Source organism: Phocoena phocoena, chromosome 13, assembly GCF_963924675.1.
Source record: "Phocoena phocoena chromosome 13, mPhoPho1.1, whole genome shotgun sequence".
NCBI classification, from domain to species: domain Eukaryota; kingdom Metazoa; phylum Chordata; class Mammalia; order Artiodactyla; family Phocoenidae; genus Phocoena; species Phocoena phocoena.
Window position 1 is genome coordinate 72,436,029 of NC_089231.1, and position 23,861 is coordinate 72,459,889.

A 23,861-nucleotide genomic window follows, 5' to 3' on the forward strand; every position below is an offset into this window, starting at 1 on the left:
AATTCAGAGAAAGCAAGGAGCAATTCACTGACAACAGACTGGGCTTTCTCTGCTGCCCGGCTCAGGTTATTAGATGGTTTAGCTGGCCACAGAAGCAAGCTGTGGACATCTCTCCCTGGAAGGGCTCACGGCCACAAATCAAAAACCAATCTTCACATGGGAACAGTTTGGAAAGGGCTGTTGGTCACGTACGGGGCTTTCCAAATGTACTCCACATGCCCAGAGCTGATAGGATCTCCTATCAAGAGGTCACTTTAGACCACCAGGTCAATTACATGTCAAAGTAAGTGCTGACAATCTGGCAATATAAAAAGGAAAGCTGGGGACTTCCCTGGTGGTCCAGTGGTTAAGACTCCCTGCTCCCTATGCAGGGGGCCCGGGTTCGATCCCTGGTCAGGGAACTAAGATCCTACATACCGCAACTAAGCACGCGCGCCACAACTACTGAACCCGTGTACCCTACAGCCCGCAGGCGGCAACTAGAGAAGCCCGTGCACCGCAATGAAGACCCAGTGCAGCCTAAATAAATACATTAAATTAAAAAAAATAAAGTATGTGGTTGCTATACCCCAATAAAAATTTTAAAAAATAATAAAAAGGAAAGAAAAAAATGGCATTCTGCATCATGATTCTAAAGAATGCTCTAGTCTTCGGTTTAGTAGATTAGTTATCTACGGCTGTGAAACAAATCAGCCATAACATATTGGCTTAAAACAGCAAATCATTTATCATGTCTTGTGGGCTGGGGATTTGGAAGCAGCCTCCCTGCGTGGCTCTGGCTCAGGGCTTCTCATGAAGTTGCAGTCAGATGAAAGCCAGGGCTGCAGTCAGCAAAAGGCTTGCCTGAGACCCCACTCCCATTTCCAAGTTGGTCCACCTGCATGGTTGACAAGCAGGTGGGGCTGTCGGTGGGAGGCCTCAGTTCCTCCTCAGGTCTGATTGAGTGTCCTCAGACATGGCGGTTGGCTTCCCCAGATTGAGAGATTCAAGAGACCAAGACAGAAGCTGCAATGCCTTTTATAACTTAGCCTTGAAAGTCACACACTGTTATTTCTGTCCACTCAGGCCAGCAAAATTCAGTATGGAAGGTGACATTAAGGGTGTGAATATTAGGAGGTGTGGATCGCTGGGCTCCCCCCACTGCTTGGAGGTAGGCTGCCATTTCTGAGAACCAGGTCTAAGGAAAGACGGCAGGTGCTACAAATGTTTTAGGCACGAAGATGTTCATCACAGCATTGTTTACAATAGTAAGAATTTGTAAACAACCTATGTGTCCTTCTACATGAGATTGGCTGAGTCGACTTCAGCACAGCCACACAACGGAATAATGATTACATATGTGCAGATGCCCAGAGGAAAACTGGGAAGACATCATCCCACTTTGAGCAATGGTTATTTCTGTGGGCGGGCATGGGATTGAGTCATAGGGGAAGAAAACTGAGGTTCAGGGTGTCCCAATGTGGGACTGAGTGAAGTAGGAAGGAAGCTAGCTCTTCATTTATAAATCCATCCTGCTGGGTTCTTTCTCCTCAACACCCCCAGAAAATTGAAGCTGAGCACCTTGGTTTCCGAGTACCTGTGTGGCTGAAACACCCTCTTAACCAGGCTATCATTCCAGACAGAGGTTTAGCAGCCAGCTATAGGGTTTAATCCCAAGTAGCAGACTGCCCAGCTAGATGTCAGGGGTCAGCTCTCATTCACTTCTCTAATCCTCTCTGTCACCTACACCAATTAAGACACTGAGGGTCCTCTCCAGCATCCAGGGCAGGAAGGGCCATAGGAGACCCCTTCTCCTATTAATTACGAACAGCCGTTCATCCCCTGCTCCCTCCCCCTCCACCGGTTCAGTGGAAAATGATCAGCCATTTTCTTGATCCCCCGACACATTAATTATCCAGGGATAGCAAAGAAAATGAGACCATTTCTGGAAATCTATGGCCCCATATGTCCCTATTTCCCTACCGCTCCTGGATCTCAAAAAGCTTTTAGTGGAGGCAAATACAGGTTTCTTCCAGCCAGATTGCTGCAGTCTCCCTGCAGATCAAACTGAGTCCTATCCCAGAGCCTGGGACAATTTTATCCCTAAAGAAGAGGCTGATAGGGTGAGAGAATTGGATGCCAACTCTTCCTCTGCCTCAGTCAGCAAACCAGAGGCGACAGAGAAAACGAAGAAGCCTTCCTGCTATAATCTGGACACAGATGAAGCAGTTTGGCAAATGAGCACAGGTTTTGGCAGCAGACAGACCCCGTTTTGATTTCCGTCTCTGCCAAAGACGTGCTGTGTGGCCTGGGGCAGGTCACTTTGTCTCTCTGTGCCTCCCCTGCAGCACTTTAAAAAGGGTAGAGTAATAAGGCCTACCTCTCATGGGTGCTGTGAGGTGCAACGAGATCACATTTACATGCCTTGCAAAGTGTATGGCACACGATGAGAGCACAGTGAATGGTCGTCAGGATTATACTGTTGGATTATACAGTCACAGGACACCATATTCGGGAATGCGGTGACGACAGGATATATGTGTTGTAAGTTTGGAAATACCAGCACTAAATGAGTGGCATTCCTTGCTCCTTCTCTCTGGCTAAATTATTCCCACTTGGAAATCATGGTGCTTGTTTATCACTTTGTGGTTTGTTTAGCCCCAAAGGAGGAAGAGTGGGGGACGCACCCTGGAGTCAGAGCCAGGGGGGCTGGACTCAAGACCAGGCCCTGCCGGCCTAGGCGGACCCGTTGTGGAATTAGGAGAAGGTGCCCAAAGTGACGGGGGCAGATTGCTGAACCCCCCTGACCTCAGTTTCTTCACCTCCGAAATGGGGTTAAATAAGACACAGCCACCTTGCTGGGACGTTCAGATCAACTGTTGGATCTGGTGTAGACGGTCAAACAGGTTTCAAACCCCAATTATTGGACCTCACTGAATTAACTGCACCTGCTCTTCCCCCAGTCTTTAGCACCCCATCCCCATTTCCCCTTAACCTGTGACCAGGCTAGGGTTTTTCCCATCTCCAGGAAAAATTTCCCTTCCCCCCACCCAGCATCACCTTCAGTAACAGCCTTAACTCTTTCACCAACAAGCTTCTCAAGAATTGTAGCGACTTCGGGCAGGTCACTTTGTCTCTCTCTGCCTCCCCTGCAGCACTTTAAAAAGGGTAGAGTTATAAGGCCTACTTCTCACTTCCGGTCGGCCAGGCCAGCCGTCGCTGTCCTCTTCTCTCTCTCCCTCCCATTCTCCCGAATCTTCTCTTCCCGAGGTCACCGGCAACCTGGCTGCATCCAGGGCCTGCTGGTCCTGGTCGACAGGTGCCCGGTGATCCCGGCCCTTTCGGCACTGCTCACCCCTGGCTTCGCTGCTGCTCCTCTAGCAACCTCTCCGATGTCAGCATCTCCAGGGCCCTCCTCCGGCCCCTTCTTCTTGTATCTGCATCCTCTCTCAGGTGTGCCCATCTATTCCCAAATCTCCGCCTAGCCCACACCTCACTGCCAGCCTCCGGGTCCAAATATCCAATGGCCTCCCGGACACCTCCGTGTGGCCACTGCACCAGCACCCCAGACACGAGCTCGTCCTCGTCCCCCACACCCACCTGCCTCCCTCCTAGGTTCCCATCTTAGGCAACAGCCCCGCCATCCACTCAGCTGCCCAAGCCAGAACAGAGGTGCCATCCTTGGCTTTTGAACCAGTCACCACAATCTATCAATTCAGCCTCCTGCCGGGCTCCTGAGATCATCCCCTCATCTCCATCCCCATCACCTCACTCTCATCCAGCCCATGCATCCATTCAGTGGGTTTTTATCGAGCACCTGCGGTGTTTCTGGCACCATGTCAGGCGCTGGCCACTGGCATCTCTCACTGGATTCCCGGCACCCCATCTTCACTGGTCTCCTCCTCCGAAAACATTTTCTACCCAGAACCCCGAGTGATCTCTCCAGCACAGTGCTGTCCATAGAACCTTCTGCGATGGTGAAAATGTTCTATATCTGTACTGTCCAATATGGTAGCCACATGTAGGCACTGAACACTTGAAATGCGGCTAGTGCAACTGAGGAACTGAATTTTTAATTTAATGAGCCATGTGTGTATTAGTTAGCTTGAGCTGCCATAAAAAAATCATACTGGGTGGCTTAAACAAAAGAAATTTATTGTTTCACAGTTCCAAAAGCTGGGGAGTCCAAATTTAAGGTGCCAGCCAATTCAGTTCCTGGTGAGACCTCTCTTCCTGGCCTGTAAACAGTGTCCTTACATGACACACAGAGAGAGAGAGAGAGAGAGATCTGTGTCTCTTCCTGTTCTTATAAGGGCACCAGCCCTATAGACTTAGGGCCCCACCCTTACAACCTCATTTAACCTTTATCTCCCCTCACAGGCCCCATCTCCAAATACAGTCACGTAGTGACTTAGAGCTTCAACATGACTTTGGGGGAGGGCGGCACAAATATTCAGTCCATAACAATGTGGCTAGTGGCTACCATAGTAGACAGTGTGGCTCAGGAGGGAAAACCAACCATGTCCTTCCACAGTATGCAACCTCCTTGGTTCCCCAGCTCCCTTGGGATGGAGTCCAGACCCCTGACAATGGTCCACAAGTCCCTGCAGGGTCTGCACCTGGCCCATAACTCTAGGCTCTACCTGTTATACTGACTGCTTAGAGTCTGTAGAAGCCAGAGTGCTGGCCTCCACCTCTGGGCCTCTGCACCAGCACCTCCCTCTGCCCAGAACACTTGTCACCTCCAAGCTGCCCACACACCCCCACTTCTTCACCTCACTCTGATTCCCAAATCGGGGGTCCCTGTTTAGACTTGTGTGAGGGGCCCTCCTCCATCGTGTGTGGAAGGTTTGGGTCACAGACAGGCTGGGCCAGTGATGCAATGTCCACATCAGCTGTCCCTCCTCCCCAGGATGTTCCCCGGGGATAATGCAGAAAGGTGGTCTCAGCGACTTGAAAGTGGTGACCAGAAACAGGAGCAAGGACCCCCTGGCCATTCCTCTGAGAATCCAGCCCTTGCAGGGTTCAAGGAGATGATCTGAGGAGGCAGTGTTTCAGTGGAAAGAGCAAGGGGCTTTGAACTCAGGCCTGCAGCAGGGGGACGGGTGTGCTGGGCCCTATTTCTGCAACTCTCTTCCACCCACTCACGACCCTCTTTTCTTTGCGGGGGAGGGGGAGCGGCGCGTGTGGCAAGCGGGATTTTAGTTCCCGGACCAGGGATCGAACCCACGCCCGCGGCACTGGAAGCACGGAGTCTTAACCACTGGACCGCCAGAGAAGTCCCAGGACCCTCATTTTCACATCAATAAAATGGGGTAACAACACCTCCCGGGGAGGGTTACTGTGAGAATTCAATAAGGGAAAGGAGGTTTGTATGGACCAGGCAGTGTTATTATAATCCCGCAACCTTTCACAAAATGAAGTCTTGTCTTTGAGTTTTATGGGTGGAAGGTCAAAGTCCAAGCCTTGGTGGCAGAGATAAGGAAACCGAGGGTCAGAGAGGGCCAGGAGTTTGCCTAAGTCACTAGCAAGTGGGCAGCAGTACTGAAAATGCAGATGTGAGGATGCCCCCGAGGGATAACTGTCCAGTCTGCAGGTCCGATGGAGCGGAGGGACACCCCCAAAGGTGCTCACCTTTTCGAGTGGCGGGGGGGTTCTGCCTTCCTCCTTTCGGACCTTGGAACTAGTGGGTCCTTCCGTGGGGAATCGGAGGCAGAGATGGCTCCCGAGGTCCCCTGCGGGGCGCACTGGAGATGGTGCACCTGGAGGCCGGCAGGCACGCTAGAGGCCGGGGGCTCGCACCGCGCACTCTCCCGAAGTGCGGGTCCCGGTGGGCGTCTGCGTGGGCTCGGACGGCAAGGCTCCAGCCACACGCTGTGGGCGGGGCCGCGGGAGGCAACGCCCCGCTTCCACCTCCCCGAGCACCGCCTTGCCCCGCCCCGCCCCGCCCCGCCCCGCCTCCGGGAGCTGCAGAAGGCTCCTTGATGGTCATTTGCCACCCCTGGGAGGCTTCTGGGACCGGGGGTAGGTGGATAAGGGTAACAGGGCTCCCCCTCCCCATACTTTGTGAGCATCTAATAACAGCCCAACCCTAGATGCTACTGACCTTGTGTCTTTCCCCTACCTCTCCTCCCAGGGTGGGGCAGGCGACTGAACTCCCCAAACCACGGAACTCAGTGTCCTTCGATTGTCCACTGCCTCTTCCTGCATTCAACAAACAGATCTGAGGCTGAAGTCAAGACCCTTCTTCCCACCACTGTGTGCTTTGAGCAAGTGACTGCCCCTCTCTGAGCCTCAGTTTACTCATCTGTAAAATGGGGATGACAGTAATACCACTTTCATCGTGGTATTTCAGGATTTGATGAGAAAACAAGTAGGCCCTCAGCAAGGGAGTCTGTTATTGTTGTGCTCTCCTCCACTCCCCCCAGCCCCTCAACCCAGGAGCCCCCTGCCTGGTCTACCCAGACGCCCAGCCCTGCTGGTTATTTGGGGTTGCATAGGGAGAATGGCTAAGGCCAGAGCTGTAATCAGCAAGATATAGGCTCTGCTACGTTGGACAAGACACTGGCCCTCTGTGGGCCTCAGTTTCCCCATCTTTGCAAGACAGGAGCTGTAAAAACTGAGAGACAGCAGTGCCTGGTGCACTTATGGAGTGCCGACGGTATACTCCACACTTCACCTGCTTCCTAACAACCCTAGGGGGGTGCCAGTGTCAGCAACAGCCCCATTGTACAGGAAGGGAGGCTCAGAGAGCTGGGGTGACATGTTCACAGTCACACAGCTAGGAGTAGGGGTGCTGGGCTTGAAGCCTCACTCTCCTGTCTGAGGACCTTGGGCCCCTGGGAAAGCAGGGCTAACTCTGGAGGGACTTCCTCTCCCCCTCCCTCCTCCCTCCTTCCCAGCCTCCACTGGGAGGTGTGCCCTGGAGGAGGAGCTGCCACCCCACCTCCACCAGGCTCAGCACAGAGGCAAGGGCAGGGCTGGTGCTCTGGCTCCACCTCATCGGAAATGGGATGGAAAAACACAGGAGAGTCGGCCTGGAGGGGAGGGCGCTCAGGAGCTGGCGCTGGCTCTCTGGGGCTGCAGCACAAAGAACTGAAACAAGATTCAGTTCCTTCGGGCATCTGAGCACCTACTGTGTGCCTGGCACTGAGCGGGGCCCGAGGGGCGGGTGGGAGAGTAGGAGCCATCCCTGCCCCCAAAGAGCTCATTCTCCATCACACAAGCCGTCCGCTACTTCACTTACTATAGGGGACTCACTATGTCCCTTCATTCACCACCACCGAGCTACGGGTGCTGTTATCATCCCCACAGGATGTATCTGGAAAATGAAGCCCAGAGAAGGAAAGTGATTTGTTTGAGGTCACATAGATAGTCCATTTCGAAGCTGAGAGTTGAATCCTTTTTTTCTCTACAGTGCTGTTTACTGAGCCTCAATTGTTTCTCTACAGTGTTTACTGAGCATCTACTATGTGCAGTCATTGTAGGTCATCTCCAACCCTCCCCACAGAGGGAAACCTCAGAGTGGTTAGGTAATTGGTTCAAGATCACACAGCCAGGAAGTGGCAGAGGAATGATTCAAACTCAGGCTTGATTCTCCCAAACTTCTCCTGGCCTGAGAGTGGGAAAAGAGATCAGCTCCACCATTCATTTGTTTATTCATTCAACAAATATTTATTGAGCATCTACTCTGTCAGGTACAGGCACAGGATGGATCACAATAAACCTGCCCCAGCCACTGCCCTCAGGGGGTCCATGGTCTTGAGCATGCCCATGGGGTACTCGGACAGAAGAGCCACCTCTTCCAGAATTGGGGCGGGAGGAGGTGCTGCCAGGGATGGCTTCCTGGAGTTGGCTCTGGAATTTTCTGTCTACCTTCTGGCTGGGCAACCTGGCCCCAAAGTCATTTACCTTCTGAGTGTCTTCATCTGAAAAATGGTGACAAAGTCCACCTTGTCCAGTGTGGCTCAAGAAATGTCAGCTGTCATTACTCACATTATGGTCCCAACTGAGCCCTCATGGCAGGGCAGAGAAAGTGGGCAGGGAGGGAAGGGGTGTGACACCATTGAGGTCTAGGCCCTGGTTGGGGACAGGCAGAGGGCGCCGAGACCCTGGGAGCCTAAGAACAGAGGGCAAACCAGTGAAAAGAAACCCCAAAGGCCTCAGACAGGGAGTGGCTGCAGGGAGTCTAGGGCCAGGTCTGTGACCTCGGGGGGACCACTGGGACCTCCAGCAGGAATGAGGTCAGGGCTGGGGCCCTGTGATTAGATGGGAGGAAGGGACCCCCCAAGATGTTCAGGAAGCAGCAGAGGGTGGGGGTTTGGGAGGGTGGAAGATTCTGGGCTTAGAGCTCTAGTGTTGGTATAACCTGGGTTCAGATCCCATCGGGCACTCATTATGGGACCTTAGGCAGGGGACGGCACCTCTCAGCCTCAGCTTTCTCCGCTAGAAAACGTGTTTCTAATCCCTGCATGGCCAGACGGAATCAGATCACGTTAACAATTGTTTTATTTCTCAGACGTGTGTCCAGCGCGCACTGTGAGTCACGCACTGCTGCACGCACTTTCTGCCTGGGTATCTTTAGTGAGAGGTACGCGCTCCTGCCACCACGAGGGCGGCTATCGTCACTCCTCTACATCACGTGACTGTGTTACAATGACTGCGCTTGACTTCCGAATCAGGAAAAATGACAATAACAACCAGGAAAGCAAATTCCATTTGGGGAGCAGGCCAGAGCCTGGGGCAGCTCTGGGAGCCTGGCTGTGGGCTGGACCAGGATAAGAATTCGGGACGGCCCGGTCCTGCCAGGGCTGCTCTCCAGGACCTCCAGGAAGAAAACCAAGAATTGGGAACTCTCCTCTATGGGAAATCTATCTGTCCTGGAAGAGGCCAACTTGCGTGTGTGCGGGTGCGTGTGCCTGCGTGTGGGTGCAAGTCTGTGCGTACGTGTGAGTGGCGGCGGGGTGGGGCGATGTCCGGGCCCTCACCCGTCCGCAGCCCCGCTGCCAGCCGCCAGCCTCAGCCATCTGTTGTGGCAGATGTTTGGCTGTGCCATGGCAACGCCAGAACAGGATGTACCTCTGGATTGCAACAGGGACAAGCCCGCACTCACAGGCCGCCCACACCGTTCCCTTCCCCAAAGGCCTGTTGCAAAGAACGATTTGGGTCCAGGTCGGGGACAAATGGTGTTTGTATCAGGAGAAAGGCAGAGCTGGCATCCTCTGAGGGGTCAGTGGCAGGGGAGGAGGAGGACGCATGTGCACAGCCCAGCTGAGTCCCTCCTCCAGTGGGCTCGTGTCGGCTTCCCTCTGGCCTTCAGAGGATGCTAAGGAAGCAGCGTGGGAAGAGCAGCTGCCGTCAGCAGGGCTGGTCTGTGGGCATCGGATCACTGTCTTTCCCACGATTGTAGCAACTACTCACGGAGGGAGTGCTTTGTGTCGGGACTCGTGCTCAGTACTTCATCTAGCAAATAATATCTACATTCACGCGCCTTCACTGTGTGCTGATGACACAGCGCTAACCTTTGTAGCAGCGCCATGAGGTCATTCCTGTTTTTCAAATGAGGAAAAGGGGGCACAGAGAGGTTAAGCTAGTGATCTGGGTCACAGAGTGGGTGAGTTAGGGAGCATGACCCTGGGCTGTCTTTCTCCAAAGCCCTTGATCAGCGTGATGACGCTGCCAGGACCGGCAACATGATTTGCAGGGCCCAATGGGAAATGAGAAGGCCTGGCCCTCATTAAAGAATTAAAGACAGTGACAGCAGAGCATCGACCAATCACAGGGCCCCTGTGAGTTCAGAGTCCTGGGCAGCTGCCCAGGAAGCCAGGCCCCAAGTGCTCAGGGGGTGGGGGTGGGCACTGTGGCCTGGAGAAGCTCACACGCCAGGACAGTGAGCCCCCACCTGGCACCCCTGAGCCTCAGTGATCTGAGCGCAATTTCTGTTCCAGGGGGCCCATGTTACCCCATCAGAGGGGAGAAGAGACCCTCCCCGCAAAATGCTGTGCTGAATTCCCTAGAACCATGAGCCTGGGAGCTTGGAGGGCAAATTGTAGCTCAATGCCAAAGCAACCTTTTATTAAATCTTTACATTTTCCTTTTTAAGTATGAAAGTAACATAATAATCCTGTTGCGGAGATTTTGGAATAGATAAAAGCAAAAAACGTCCCCCTCGAATCCTCCCCATCTAACCCCATTGCTGTCGGCAGGTGGTGTATTTCCTTCCTAGCTTTTACAGATGGGCTTTCCATCAGGACTGCCAGGGGGTGAAACAGACGGGCTCCTCTTTGTCTCGGGCAACTGGCACACGGCAGGAGCACATGAATGGGAGAGGATGACGGAATGGATGGATGTTACAAAGGGGCCTGGTCTGGATGAACTTTCAGATTCTTCTGGTCTCTAAAAACTCAGGATTCTTTGATTCCTGCATAGTAAATGCCTGGTGTTGACTAGGGCTCAGTCCAGTGTGCCAAGCCCAGTGTGCTGGGGCCCCAGAGGTGTCTGATTCATGTCCCTGTCCCGGGAGAACGCGGTTTAGGCGGTCATGGGTGTCCCCAAGCTTTCCCAGCCTTGGTGAATGAAACTTGGGCCCCATTTTCACAGCATATTTCGTTCATTTACTCTCATCTGATATTTACTGAGTGCTTACTATGCACTAAGTACATTAAGGGCTGTCTTCTTTGGAGAGAAGATGGTGGGGGAGAAAGTGTATGAGTTTGGAGTCAGGCACCCCAGGCTTCTGTCCCTTCCTGGCTGTGTGGCCCTTACCCAGGTGACCTAAGCTCTCTGAGCTTCCACCTCTTCGTTTGTAAAACAGTCACATCTACTGTGAGGATCAACTCAGCAACACACATGAAACACCTGCGAGTAGTAGATGCTCAGTGCAGTTTACTTCCTTTTCCCCTCCCTCCCCTCCATCCCTCCTGCCAGTACCAACAGTTAGAGCTGCCACTGACTTACTCGGCAAGTGGTGTGCCAGGCAGAAGAGGTCTGCATACATTATCAGCTAATTCTCAAATTATTGCCCCCTTGAGGTAGGTAGCATTGTCCTTCACCCGTTGCGACATCCTATTTCAAAACCAGAGGGAGCTCGGCACCTCCAACCGCTTGTGGGAGAATCTGTCTCTTAGGGTCAGATTCCCGTGCATCCTTTTCTGTGCTGCGGTTTCTGCTCACGCAAATGCTGACACTTGACTTGCTGAAACCGTTTACAAAAAAAGGAATCTGGGGCTAAAACGGGACCCTTTGCAAGTATACTTCAGGGTGCATAAGCAGCTTCCCTTTAAAGGCAAAATACGATGAATCCCACTTGGGGGAGGGAAACACACCTTGTGCCGCCCGGATAGCCTTCGGAGCACGAAGTGGGTCAGATTTCCCAAGGGCTGGAGGCTTCATTTCTGACTCGGATGTTTTCTTGCTGGTACCTACAGGGAGATCAGATGCAGCTTCAGCTTGCTGCTTTCTACTTCTGGGGTGGGGGGCAGCTCCCAGAGGGTTTCAGGTGGGGAAGGAGCAGTACCTCCTGGCTGCACCACTTTTTAGATGTAACCTTGGACAAATGACTTACACTCTGCAGGCCTGATTCTTCAACTGTAAACTGAGGGTAAAGTCAGCAGGGCCTTTGGAGGATTCAACGGGATTCTTTAAAGTGCTGGGTACGCGGAAGGCTCAGAAGTGTGGTTCTGCTCCCTCGTTGAGGGCGCAGGGGTGGGTGAGTGGTGTTTTCTGGGCAGAGCTCACTTTGTGCACTGCGGCTGGACATCTTTGGAAAGGGCTTTCCTACCATGAAGTGAATCCTTTTGAAATGCCACGTTGTCCTCCACGGTCTGCTTTCTGGAACCTCTTCCAAGCATCTTGCCAAGAGGGGCCTCCCCCACCCCCACCCCCCAGCATGCAGCTCCTCCCCTGCACAACCACGCCCCCTGCCGGCGAGACCTGGGATCACATCCAACCTCAGGATTGCTACTAGGAGGACGAAATCAGGATCAAAGCAGTCAATTATAGGAAGGTTCTCCGAGGACCTGAGTGCAAGAGTATCTGATGATCTGGGAACACCCACATTCTGCAAGGGCGATGTGGGTGGGTGTTGTCTCCAGGACGCATGTGTGGAATGTGACCGTAACTAGCAAAGGGAAAGCCTACTCAATTGCACCACGTTATTTCAGTGGTTTCTAAACATGGCATCAGAATTCCCAGGGAATCCATGGGAATCATACAGAGTGCTGGGCCCCATCCTCAGCCTCTGTTTCACGTTTGCAGCCCGAAGAGAATTTGTTAGGTGTCTCCAGCCTTTCCTAGGATGAGCGTCCTGAACCATGACCCTCAGTGGTTCAGCTCCAAAAACCTCTTACAGAGAGGGCTGCATTACAGCTTGGTGGCACCAACGAGTACAGTCACGCCACTCAGCTTTTGCTTTGATTTCCTACTGAATAAGCAATTCCTAACCATACTTTGGCTTCACGTGTAGATTTTCCTAGAAGGGCTCAATGTGGTAATCGGCAAATGAGAGTAATCTGGTCCGCCTGACGGTTTTAATTCTTTTTGTAAAGTGAAAAACTTGCATTCTGGTCCTGTGAGTCCAGGTGAGGGGCAGAGTAAGTCTAGGTGAACTAAACAAAGTCTTTTCTGGATCCACAGGCACTGGAATTTCATGGTCACGTCAAGGCACTAGTGGCAGATGGTCAGTGCTCACCCATGTGACTCGCGCGTTGGAATGTAATGTGTGGCACCCAAAGGCGGTGGAGAGGGAATGTGAGTCCCATGCTCTTTACCCTGCTGCACGGCTAGATGCACAGAACTCCAAGAAGGCAGGGTTCTCTGTTGGAAGCAGCCTGACTTGGCTTAGACACCAAGGGAGGAGAGCCACCAAAAGCTCTGACCTGCCGTGGACTGTGACCTGAGCACGAGATGAGCCTCTGCTGTGTCCAGCGACTGGGATTCCCTGGGGTTCCTGCCTTGGCCGTTAGCCGCAGTGAGCTCCCACTGCCCCCTCTCCCGTGTGAGCAGCTAAGGTGGTTCTGTTGAGCACACCTCTAGCTTTAGAGCTTGTGCAGGGAGAGATGCCACCCCACGTCCAAGTCTCGCCCTGGGTGGTGGGGTGGAGGGACGGGACAGGTTTTTTTGGTATACGAGTGACCACCCACAACTGGGCCTGCTCTTCCTTACTGGCAAGATCAGGAGGAAAAAGGATGATTCCTGCAGGAGCTGACCTTCTTCCCCTGGTTCTTTCTTTGGTCTCACATGTCCAGGTGTTTAGCATGGGGCCCAGCATACGGCAGGTGCTCAGTCAAGACCGGCCATCATGATGACGAAGCTGCGACCAAGTCTCCTGGCAAGGGCTGAAGAGGCTGTTGCTTTTCGGCACAAGTTTGGAGGTCATCAGGCATTTATAAAGAAAAAGTTTATTTTCATCACAAGAAGCACACAGACTATATACAGTACACACCAACAGAAGTAAAAAAAAAAAAAGTGCATTATGCATCTTCTACTGCAAATTCACAGTACAAAAGATACTGCCTTTTAAATATATAATATAAAAAAAACAAGAAGAAAAACAATATAATAAAAAAATCATTGATATCATAACACAACACACTGGAACCCACTGGCGGCTTCTGAAAACCAAAGGGCAGCCCATCTTGTGGAGCTCCTGATGGCGGTCTGTACCTGCATTTTGTTGCAAAGAGCTCAGGACACCAGTAGAGAGGAAAACGGGGGGGGCCTAGGTGGTAATAAAAACTCTACTGAACAGGAGTACAGATGCGTGATGGGGGGAACAGGGGAGGGGCTGGGCTGCGGTCCAGGGGGAGCCTGGACCGCGCCACCCCCCACCCCCGGCTGGCCAGCAAACCAATCCCGTTCTTTCCTCGCTTACTACGGACCGGGCCGTGGCTGAAACCGTGCCCGCCTTGCCAACAGAAACCGCCAGCGCCGTTTCTAGCAACGCTCCCGGCCTGGCTGCGGGCAGGTGCGAGACGCCGCACAACAGACCAGCACAAGTACGGGGCAGGCAAGCTCCAGCCCTAAAACGCTAACCACCACTGACGAGGCAAAGTATCCAATCACAGAAGGCGAGAGCTTAACGGTTGCCCATAAATACACAGTATTTGTAAACTATTATTAAGGCACTCGATTGTAAATTACAGTGTCAGGAAGGAGGCAGGGAGGGAGAGCGGCCATCTCCGTGAGCAGCGCGGCCGACAGAAAGGACAGCAGAGGACCGGGGGTCTGGTTCTAAGACTCCTGCTAAGAGACCGACACAGGCCGGGGCTGCAGCACCCACCGCAAGACAAAGACGAGGTGGTCACATCCACACCCACCGAGGGCAGCACCGCACTGCATCGCTCCAGACCGTTCAAGGTGACCTGCTTCATAGCTCGGGTGACACAGTGTGCGTGTACGTGAGGGAGGAGGGATGCACGTGATGCTCTGATTCAAGTGATAGACAGACAGATTCAAATATATATATTTGTGCAGAGTGAACTCGTACACATACGTATTCAACTGCAGAGCAGACAGTAAAAAGACCAAGTAGCTGAGCACGGGGGTCCATAAGTACCTTCATTTGGCATGCCGCGTCGGGGAGACGCTGGGGGTGGGACAGCAGCCGGTGACCCTGCACCACGCTGTCCCGATGTCACAAATCTCCTGCCCGCCTGGCCCCCCTGCCGGAGGTGAAGGGGCGGCCGTCACTGTGCCGGCCGCGTGGGTGCGGGGTAGCCCTGCCGGGTGGCGAGCCAGAGCAGGGTTCTGGGAAATGTGTTCTGGCACCAAGCGTTTCCAGCCAACAGACAGCAAGTAGCTCTTCGGACACTTTGGGTGAGGTTACTCACATGCTCTCGACTACATGACAGCATTTCCTCTCACTAGGGAGCAGGGGCCCCAGGGGAGCAGGGGATCCATCAGCCTCCTGGGATGGCACCCGTGCACAGTGCCGACGTACAGGGTTGTCCTGACGATGTTAATTCTATGGCCTCTGTGGCTCCATCCCAGGCATCCTCTGGGCTTATCCAGGAGGGAAAAGGCTTTAGAAAGGGCTGGAATGCTTTTTAGCTGGAGAGGGTGGGATGGAGCGGAAGGGAGCTGGACAGAGTAACCTGCTCGCCTGATGGACCGGGTGCCTCCACCCAGCAGAGAGCTGTCTGGCAGCCGAGAGGTTGGCACTGGTGCCTGCACTGAGACCAAGGAGGCAGGTGAGACTGGGGGCAAGAACCCTGTTGTCAAGAAGTTCATGGAATGACGCACATTGCTCCAAGGCCCTGAAGTAGCTACAAGACAAAGACGTGGAAATCGGCAAGGTCAGGTCCCGATCAAGGGCAGCACGGTTTCCCCTCTCTCTGTGACCACCTCTCCTCTTCGACACAACAAAACTTGATGAGAAGACCTCCCTGTATCATTGCAAGAGGAAGACCTAGAGGAGTTCGCTCTAATTTTGGCATGCCACGTGAATGAGAGTGCAAGCGAGGAAAAGGTGAGGTGGAAGAGGAAATGCAGCTGAATTCACAGGGTATTGAGCTTATTTAGAAAGCTTTTGTTCTCGCCTAGTTCGACAAAGGCATTCCACGAAGATGGCGGCCACCAAAATCAATGACTTTCACAGCATAAACCACTGCCGCCTACATTCGGAATCTCCCCCATCTGCTAAGCTTGCAGATGAAGCATTGGTCAAGATGTGGCGCAGCTTATGGTGTAAGCTGTCTTTTCAGAGACCGGTATGAATCTGTCTTTGCCAAGGTGTCTCCAAGCCTGGGAGAATGCTCTTGTCTTGTTAGCATAACATTTAAAATAGCAATCTGCCATATGCTTGTGTGCCACTGATCTGGGTCTCAGAGAAAAGCCTTCACCCTCTTCTCCAGGCTACAGTGTCATCCATCAAGAATGCTTCATTTTGCTCTGATGATGGGCACCTGGGCCCTGGTCTGTTTAGATACTGACAGACTAGCTCCTGACAGCGAATGGATAACTTTGCCAAAAGCCAAAGACCCACTAGTATTCGTAATCCTCCTCCCACCCTTTAACTGGATAAGAAAAATTATGGCTTTCAAAATTAAGGTCTTCGAAACTATATCATACCCAGGCATGGTTAAAAAACCAACATAAACCTGGCATCATCAAATTTAAAGAATTATTTTGACACAAAAGTTGATCCACCACGTGAAATTTAACTTGGCAAAACACTGAACCTGATATATTTTTTGAGACTGTGCTCTTGTTGGCTGAGAGAGAGGAGGAAACCCAACTGGGTTTTCCGCAATAAGTGGATAATCACCTTTTAAGCTGATTTCAGTTGACAGTGGTGGGAAAACAAATTCCGATAGGGTAAAATAACGTATACTTTAATAAAAAAAATAAGGCCAGGGAGAAAAAGTTTCCGGAGAGAGGGTTTTTGCAAAAGCTCTACCCACTAGTTGAAATACGGACTAGCCTTCTTCCTGAAGACCCTGCCTGGGCTACTCTCAGAGAAGCTGCTGCTAAGTTGTTCCTTGAGAGTGACTGAGCGTTCCTCACTGCTGAAATCTCCTTTTCCTCCCCAAACATGAGTACATGTGACCTAATGAACCTGAGTGCTGGGGCTCCTGACGGGGTGACCCACATCTCAGAATCCCCGGCCCCGCCAGACACTTGAGTCCCTACGAACCACAACACGACCGCATTGGGTTCCGCAGCAGATAAGACTCAATAATACTTTGTGGGTCCTTCTCCCCAGATGGGGGACAACTGAAGACTGACCTTTAGCAACAAACTGAGGACCCCACACACATTTCCCCCCACCTCACCCCAGGGCCGGCCAGACACACGTCACTCAGCTGTGACAACACGCCAGGACAGGCAAGTCAACCGCTCAAAGGACCTCCACTCACCCTGGAGTTGGTCTGACAACAGCATTCGCGCCTTCGTGTCACTTTAACTAGCAGTGTGTTTGGTGCAGGCACCTTAAAAGTCTTAATACTTTTTGGGGTCCTGACAACCGCACAACAAAAAGTTCTCTTTCGGAAAAATCTTTCCTGACACAGCATTTTTCCCTGGAATGAGCCTTGGTCATTACTGGAGTTTAAAAATAAAAAGCAGAGCAGGATCAGAGGTAGGACTTCTACTGCCATCCAGGAGCTTTCCCAGAAGGGCCTGAATGAGCTAGGACACGTGCCGTGGTGGCGATGCCAATGCCACAGCTATTCCTTTGCAGGTTGTGCCAGAGGATGTTTGTTTTTTGGCTGTGTTGGGTCTTCACTGCTGTGCACGGGCTTTCTCTAGTTGTGACGAGCAGGGGCTGCTCTTCACTGCGGTGAGCGGGCTTCTTATTGTCATGGCTTCTCCTGTTGCAGAGCGTGAGCTCTATGAGCGCAGGCTCGGTAGTTGTGGCGCACGGGCTTAGTTGCTCTGCGGCATGTGGGATCTTCCCGGGCCAGGGCTCGAACCCGTGTCCCCTGCATTGGCAGGCGGATTCTTAACCACTGCACCACCAGGGAAGCCCTGTGCCAGAGGATTTTTGATGTGTGTGCATCGCTGTATAAATGCTCTTCTTATCACACGAGAAGCACCCGGAACACCTCATCTGGAGTCAGAGTCTACTGGTCAACAGCTGCTGGTTCCCCCAGGCCACAAAACCAATGCTCCCCTTTCTTCTTGTGCTGTATGTTAGGTATTGTTGTTTCTTCTTCTCCCCTTTGCCGCAAGAGGGGAGGAAAAGTAAGGATAACGCCAATTATTTAAAGGAACTCAAGACAGAAGGGGTGGACCAAAATCCACAGTGAAACTAAAGGAGGGATCACAGAAGTCCAAACGCAGCCAAAGGCGGGTCAGCTTTTGCTCATCCACGAAGGGCTTTTCAAGTTTTCCGGGGCAGATTTCCCTGATGGTTTAGAGGTTGCAGTTGGGTTCCTGGGGGCCACTGGGGGCTCATGCAAGAAGGAAGACTCGCTCAACCTGGCATCCTGGGAGTCAGCCACGGTGGACACGTCGGCCTCACTGGACAGGTCCTCCGTCGAGAGGTTGAGGCTCCCGAGCTTGGCGAGGGAGTGAGAGCGCTTGAGCGGGGACGAGACCGTGAGGCCGGCCAGCCGGAGCCGGGTCTCGATCTCCTGCGTGCGTTGCTTCACCAACCCGGGCTTCCCACGGACGCTGTGGATGCTGTCGCTGCTTGAGCTCCGGGTCAGGTTGGAGCTCATGGAGGATGAGGTCGGGGTGTAGCAGATGGTCTTCAGGAAGTCTTTTGAGAAGTGACTGGTGTGGTCTGGGCGGCAGAGGAAGAGCGGGGGGCTCTTCAGTGGGGCTCCTTCTGACGGAGGGGGGTCAGCCTCGGGCTTCTCGTCGCCCTGGGCTTGGCCAGGCAGAGCCGGGTCCTGGTTCTCCTCGGGGATGCTGGCCTCCAGCCTGCTGGCGGGGCCATCCTTGCAGGGGGCCGCCAGGTCGGCCGGCGTGCCCTTCAGCCTCTCTAGCTCTTTGGTGTGCTTGCGGACCAAGCCCGCCTTCTGCAGCTGGATGATGGATTCCTGGTGCTGCATCAAGTAGCTGTTGGCTGTCGGTTTCTCGGCTTCTTTACAGAACAGGAGCCGCAGGTCCTTGGCTGGCTTCGGATCTTTCTTGGGTGGCAAGTCGTCCTTCGCTACTTCCACGTTGGGAGCGTTCTTAACACAGTGAGAATTCTTCAAAAGGAGGGACTTTGGTAGGACTTTGTGAGTCTCTCTGGAAGGTTCCAAAAGGCTGGCTGGTAGCTCTGGGGCAGCCCCGGCCCCAGGGCCACTGATGTCTGGCCTCCTCGAGCCTGCTGGTGGTAGGAATGGGGGAGTTTCGGTTGGGTCAGAGGACAGTTTCTCTGAAGCTCGGGACCTGCTGGCCACATGGGCCATGGGGGAAGACGTGAGGTGGGGCAGGAAGGTGGGCTGGGTGCAGATGGCGGGAGCACTGGGGTTCTTGCATCGCTCCCCGAAGGCCTCGGGAATCCCGCTGGCTGCAGGGTACATGCAGTCGGTGCAGGATTTGTAGGAAGGCTTCACTTTGTTAAGGATCCCAAATATCGCGTCATGCTGAAAGGGACAAGAACATCGTGAGGGCGACACAAGCCGAAGCCCGAAAAGTACAAGAAGGGCAGGAGGCGGGGCTGGGGCAGGCACTGGGCTGGCAGTGCTCTCGCTTCAGCTGGGGCTGGGATACCGCCCTCTCGGAACCCATATGACCGTGACTAATGCAGGTCGGGGATGAGTTAGAGACACTGGATCGAACTTCCCGGAAGCTACGAGCCCACGATCCTGGGCAAACCTTCGGCCACATGGCCAGGAGCAGGGCCTCCAAGGGCCTCCCTTCTCAACTCCGCCTCCGCCACTTGCAGCAAATGACCCTTTCCAGCCTCTGGTGTTGCCTGGAAACCAGAGTGACTTCGCCTCACCCTTTCCCCTCACGGCCTCGTGGGAATTAGTGAAGTAACATTTCTGGCACAGTAACTGTCTTCCTTTCAGAAAGGGTCTGGAGTCTGCAGCCTGAAGACAGAACCCTTCCTGTCTGGTACAACAGAGCATGGCTCCAAGGAACCACCATCTAACTGTGCTCTTCACAGAGAGGTGGCAAAAGGCAGAAACGGTTCGGGAAAGACTCTAATACAGACCCAAACACGGGTGCCCACGACCCCGATGAGGGAGCCAGGCAGAGGTGGGTTTCATACACCAGCGGAAAGCACGTTTGCACCACTTCCCAAGAAACGCCCCGCCTCTGGTCACTGGGGGTCTCCGTGAGCTCAACGTGGGCCTCTCCACCCCGCCCTCCTCCTGATGGGCAGGCCAAGCCCTCACTCCCTCATGCGCCCATCGAAAGGCACCAGGGCTGCTCTTCTGGGCCGAGACCCAGTCGACAACCGCAGAAGTGGAGGCAAGAGGGTGACTCTCTTCCCTCGCGAGTTGTTTCACTGTGAGACTCCTGAGGCAGTTGAAAACCAAGCCTTCTTGGCAAAAGGTTTCTCCCTGCTCCTCTGTCGTGCCAGGGACTCATACCATCCTATGTGGCAGCCCGAGGTCCCCGCAAGCTAAGGAGTCAGGGTCCGGTCCAGTCCTGGAGGAGTCAATGGGAAACCCAGCCCCGATTCCTGGAGGCTTGCAAGGGGGCGTGTGGAGAGCGCCTGGTGGGGCAGGTAGGGGGCCGGGTCTCCTGCGGGACCCTATCCTGGTCAGGATTCCTGGGGCTGGTTTCCAGGTCGACCAGTGGGGCTTGGTCACCCCTGTGGTGAGGACCAAACACAGACATTTTCCTGAAGCTTTGACCAACGTGTCTATATGTTTGTTTCTTCTAAAACCTTTAGAATCTAACGTTCTAAACCGTGGTAAAATCTACCGTGGTGGGAGATTTGAGAGCACCTTTCAGAGCTCATGGGGAGACAAGGGAGGAGGGAATTCATTCATCCAGCTCCTACTTAGGGAGCGCGCCTGTCCTGTGCCAGGCCTTGCACTGGGCGCAGGGGCTACGAGCAAGACAGTCCCTGCCCTCCGAGGGCCCTGTCTCTGGATGCCTCCTAAGCTGTGCATTTCGGTCCCTGTCCCATCCTCTGAGCCACCCCCATCTCAGATGCCTGGCTTCCATCTCACCCCATCAGTCTGCCTGCAGACCACTGCCAGAGGGGCCTTGTCACCAACCACCTAATGCCCTCCCGTGCTTCCCAGCGCCCTGGGAGGAAACGCGCAGGGCCCTGACATCATGCCCCGAGGCCCCGCGTGCCCGGCCACCTGCCCAACTGCGCCTCAGCCACTGCCCCTCAACCAGGCCAAGCTTTCCACCCTCAGGGGCCTGGGGCCCAGAAGATTCTCCTCCTGGCTCTCTGCGCGGCCAGCTCCATCTCATCCCCTCCCCTCCCACCTTACCTGTGTCACCACACCGAGCACCACCTGTATGTTTTGTTACATCCTTACATGTTTACCTCCCATCTCCCTGTAAGACCACGTGTGTTGAGCTACCTTACAGCTGTACCCCCTCACCAATCTGGCCCCGGAGTTAATAAACACAACTTGAACAAGTGAATGGATGCTTGTCTCTAGGTCCTATTCCCTAGATAATGTCACCCATCCACACTCTGGCCAGAAAAGGAAGGCTGGGTCCTTCGTTTATCTTCTTATCCAGGCTTCTCTCGTGGTCCCCATTCTACGACTCACAGCTACGTCATCTCGGACCAACTGAGGTACCACTGTCCCGGACAGAGAGGTTTTATATCATCTATCTTGATGGGCATTTGCTCTTTAAAGGGAAGGTGAGTGGTGAGGAAAATTCGAGAGTAATTACTATTCAGTTTGGAATCTGGGTCCTGATTTGGAGTACGGGAGATTTAACTTCCCAGTTTTGTTTGCATTATAACGTGATGATGGCGAACTCCCTCTACAAGGGGATGCCTCTATCTGCCTCCCCAGTGCTCTTACTAGAGAATCACAGCTGGCCCAGGAGGTGGGTGGTAAGGCCACGGGAAATGAAGCTTCCTGCCCCCGGGCCAGGGCGAGCCAGCAGCAGAGCAGAGGGCAAAACCCAAGACCAGGCAACAGAGGACGTCCCTCCACGAAACCAGCCTCCACGCGTGGGCCACTTGGAGGAGGAAAAAGGCTGGAGGAATTCTTGATTTTCTGAGCAAGCGGCAGGTTGAGGCAAAAGCCCTGTGGCAAATAACCCACCAAGTGTGAGAGCTACAAGGGACTGCTGGAGTTAATTAAGCATTAGAGTCTGAGTTGCAAGACTAGATGCTTGATGATGTCGGCTTTTTCAAGGTGGCAACGGTGTTATGGTTAGGTTATAAACGGAAGCATTTGGGATGGAAACGACAGATCTGGGATTTGATTTGTTTCAGGAGAATCCAGGGTATGGGAACGCAGATGGGGGTGAGATGAAAGGAAGAAAAGCCATACACTGGTAAAGGCTGAAGCTGAGTGATAAGCTTTATGTTTTGTGGGGGTTTTTTGGCCATGGCTTGTGGCATGCGGGATCTTAATTCCCTGACCAGGGATCGAACCTGGGCCCCCTGCAGTGGAAGCGCGGAGTCCTAACCACCGGACCGCCAGGAAATTCCCATAAGTTACGTGTTTTATGTTTTACATAAGAAAAAAGGAAAGATTTTGAAACTCTGCCTCGGACGTGAATGAGGCACCGGGGTGAGGAGGGCATGGGGGATGATCACCATTCCCCAGGGGTCCCGGGTCCTCCGTCGTCTACCATCCCCATCGGCCTGCAGAATCGCGCGGAAAGCCACCCACTGAGCTGGCAGAGGCAGCTGTTGGGGGGGCTGCCCCCGGGGCAGAAACGGCGTGCGTGCCGCCACCCCCTCGCGGCCCCAGGCCTACCTCGAAGTCGTCCGGGCAGCTCCTCTTGCTGTTGTTGTTATTTAGGTTTTCCCAATTCAGCAGGTTATCGAGCTCAGTAACAGGCTGCCCCCACTTCCCTGCTCCCGGGGCCTCCTCCCTTTCCATCTCCTCCACCTGCGGCGACGTGCCACCCCGGGCGTGGGGGCTCCCAAACTCTAGTTTCTTCTTCACTTCCTTCTCACAGAGTCCAGGACCTCCTGGGGCGTGTCCGGCCGGCTTGGATGCCTCTGCCGGCTGAGCGGCTTCTTCCAGCAGAGCATCCCTCTCCAGATCCTCCAGGTGGACCCAGCCGCCCGTCTCGTCTCTGGGGCAGTGCAACAGGGGGTCTGAGAGTCGCCGGAGACAGCAGGGGAGAGCGGGTCCCCCCGGGGTCCCGCTGCCTGGGAACCCAGGCTGGGCGGCGGCGTCCAGGCAGGGTGGCTGGGCTTCCGGGGTGCCGTCCAGGGTCTCTGGCAGGAAGTCCCCAGGCCCCGCTGGGTCATCCACAGGCTGCTGGCGCCACAGCTTGTTGTGCCGTTGTTTGCTGGGGAAGGAAGGCAGGGGAAGGTCAGCAGACGCCAGTGCCCAAGGGTCCTGGGAGGAAGGGGGTGGGGAGCCAGCAAGGGGCAGTCCAAGGCCCGGGTGGACACCAGGGGCTCACCTGGGTAAAGCCTCTCTCGGTTCATTTACCCCCAAGAAATTTGAGAATGACGGAAATAGCCTTAGGACCCTAAGTCATCATGGTTCCCGTACATATGGCATCCTGCACGTATGATCCATGTGGGATCACATAAACAACTTTGTCATGTGATGAGGATATCGTAGACATGGGAAGGGGGTCTGGACCTGGAATCCTATCATGGTCCTAGTGTCCCAGCTCTCCTGGCGAACCTGGTCATGCCACGGATGTTCCGTCTGTGTTTCCCCATCTGTCAAATAAGAAACCCCACCCTCTCCTACTTACGTCGTAGGGAAATAACGCGGATCAAAGTAGAGAGTCGATAAAGACTTATACACACTAACGTGACCATGTAAACACGTAACGCACCTGAATAAAGCTGGGGAGATGCCAGAAAATTGGAAATATTTGTGTAGGTCAGAGAGATTACAGGTCAGTTTTTAAAATAAGTCTTCTAATGCTGTGTTATTACTTTTATGACACATTTCTTAAACGTGAGGGTTAAAAAAAAAAAAGAAGAGGCTCAGAGTGAAATCGGGTAAATGAGTCACCTCCATTAACCTCAGAGGATCACCAACATCCCAGGGTTGTGACGGTTAAGAGGAGAAAGAAGTAAACACAGAAGGACGTGCAAACTAAGGGTCTGCTGTTGCTCTTCAATGCGAGGGAGCAACACGGTCATTCACGGCCGTCTGCTCTGTGTGCACGTTCCGCGCAAGGCCAAGTGGGCCCTCAGACGGGGCTGTAACTCAAGGTCAGTGCTGTACTGCTGTGAACCTGGCCTGGCAACCCCTGGTTGGCCTGCAAACCCCTGATGGCAGCAAATGACTGAAGGGCTACCGGAGGCGAGAGCAGGATGTGCCCCTTCCTCCTCCCCCGCTGTCCCCCTCGGCCCTGCCTGAGCACCT

General features: G+C 53.7%; 1 protein-coding gene and 1 non-coding gene across 2 annotated transcripts in view; one reads left to right on the forward strand and one right to left on the reverse strand.

Moving 5' to 3' along the window:
- Nucleotides 1-328: 328 nt before the first annotated feature.
- TRNAR-CCU (transfer RNA arginine (anticodon CCU)) lies at nucleotides 329-401 on the forward strand. Its single transcript has one exon. It is a non-coding gene; the product is annotated as a tRNA-Arg (tRNA).
- Nucleotides 402-17,771: 17,370 nt separating this feature from the next.
- The window catches only part of SSH1 (slingshot protein phosphatase 1), a 56,831-nt gene continuing 50,741 nt past the window's right edge, over nucleotides 17,772-23,861 (reverse strand). The window contains exons 14-15 of the mRNA XM_065889871.1: nucleotides 22,275-22,818; nucleotides 17,772-18,998 (exon numbers count right to left, since the gene is read on the reverse strand). Coding sequence (XP_065745943.1) covers nucleotides 17,772-18,998; nucleotides 22,275-22,818 — 1,771 coding nt within the window. The remainder of the gene's footprint in view (nucleotides 18,999-22,274; nucleotides 22,819-23,861) is intronic.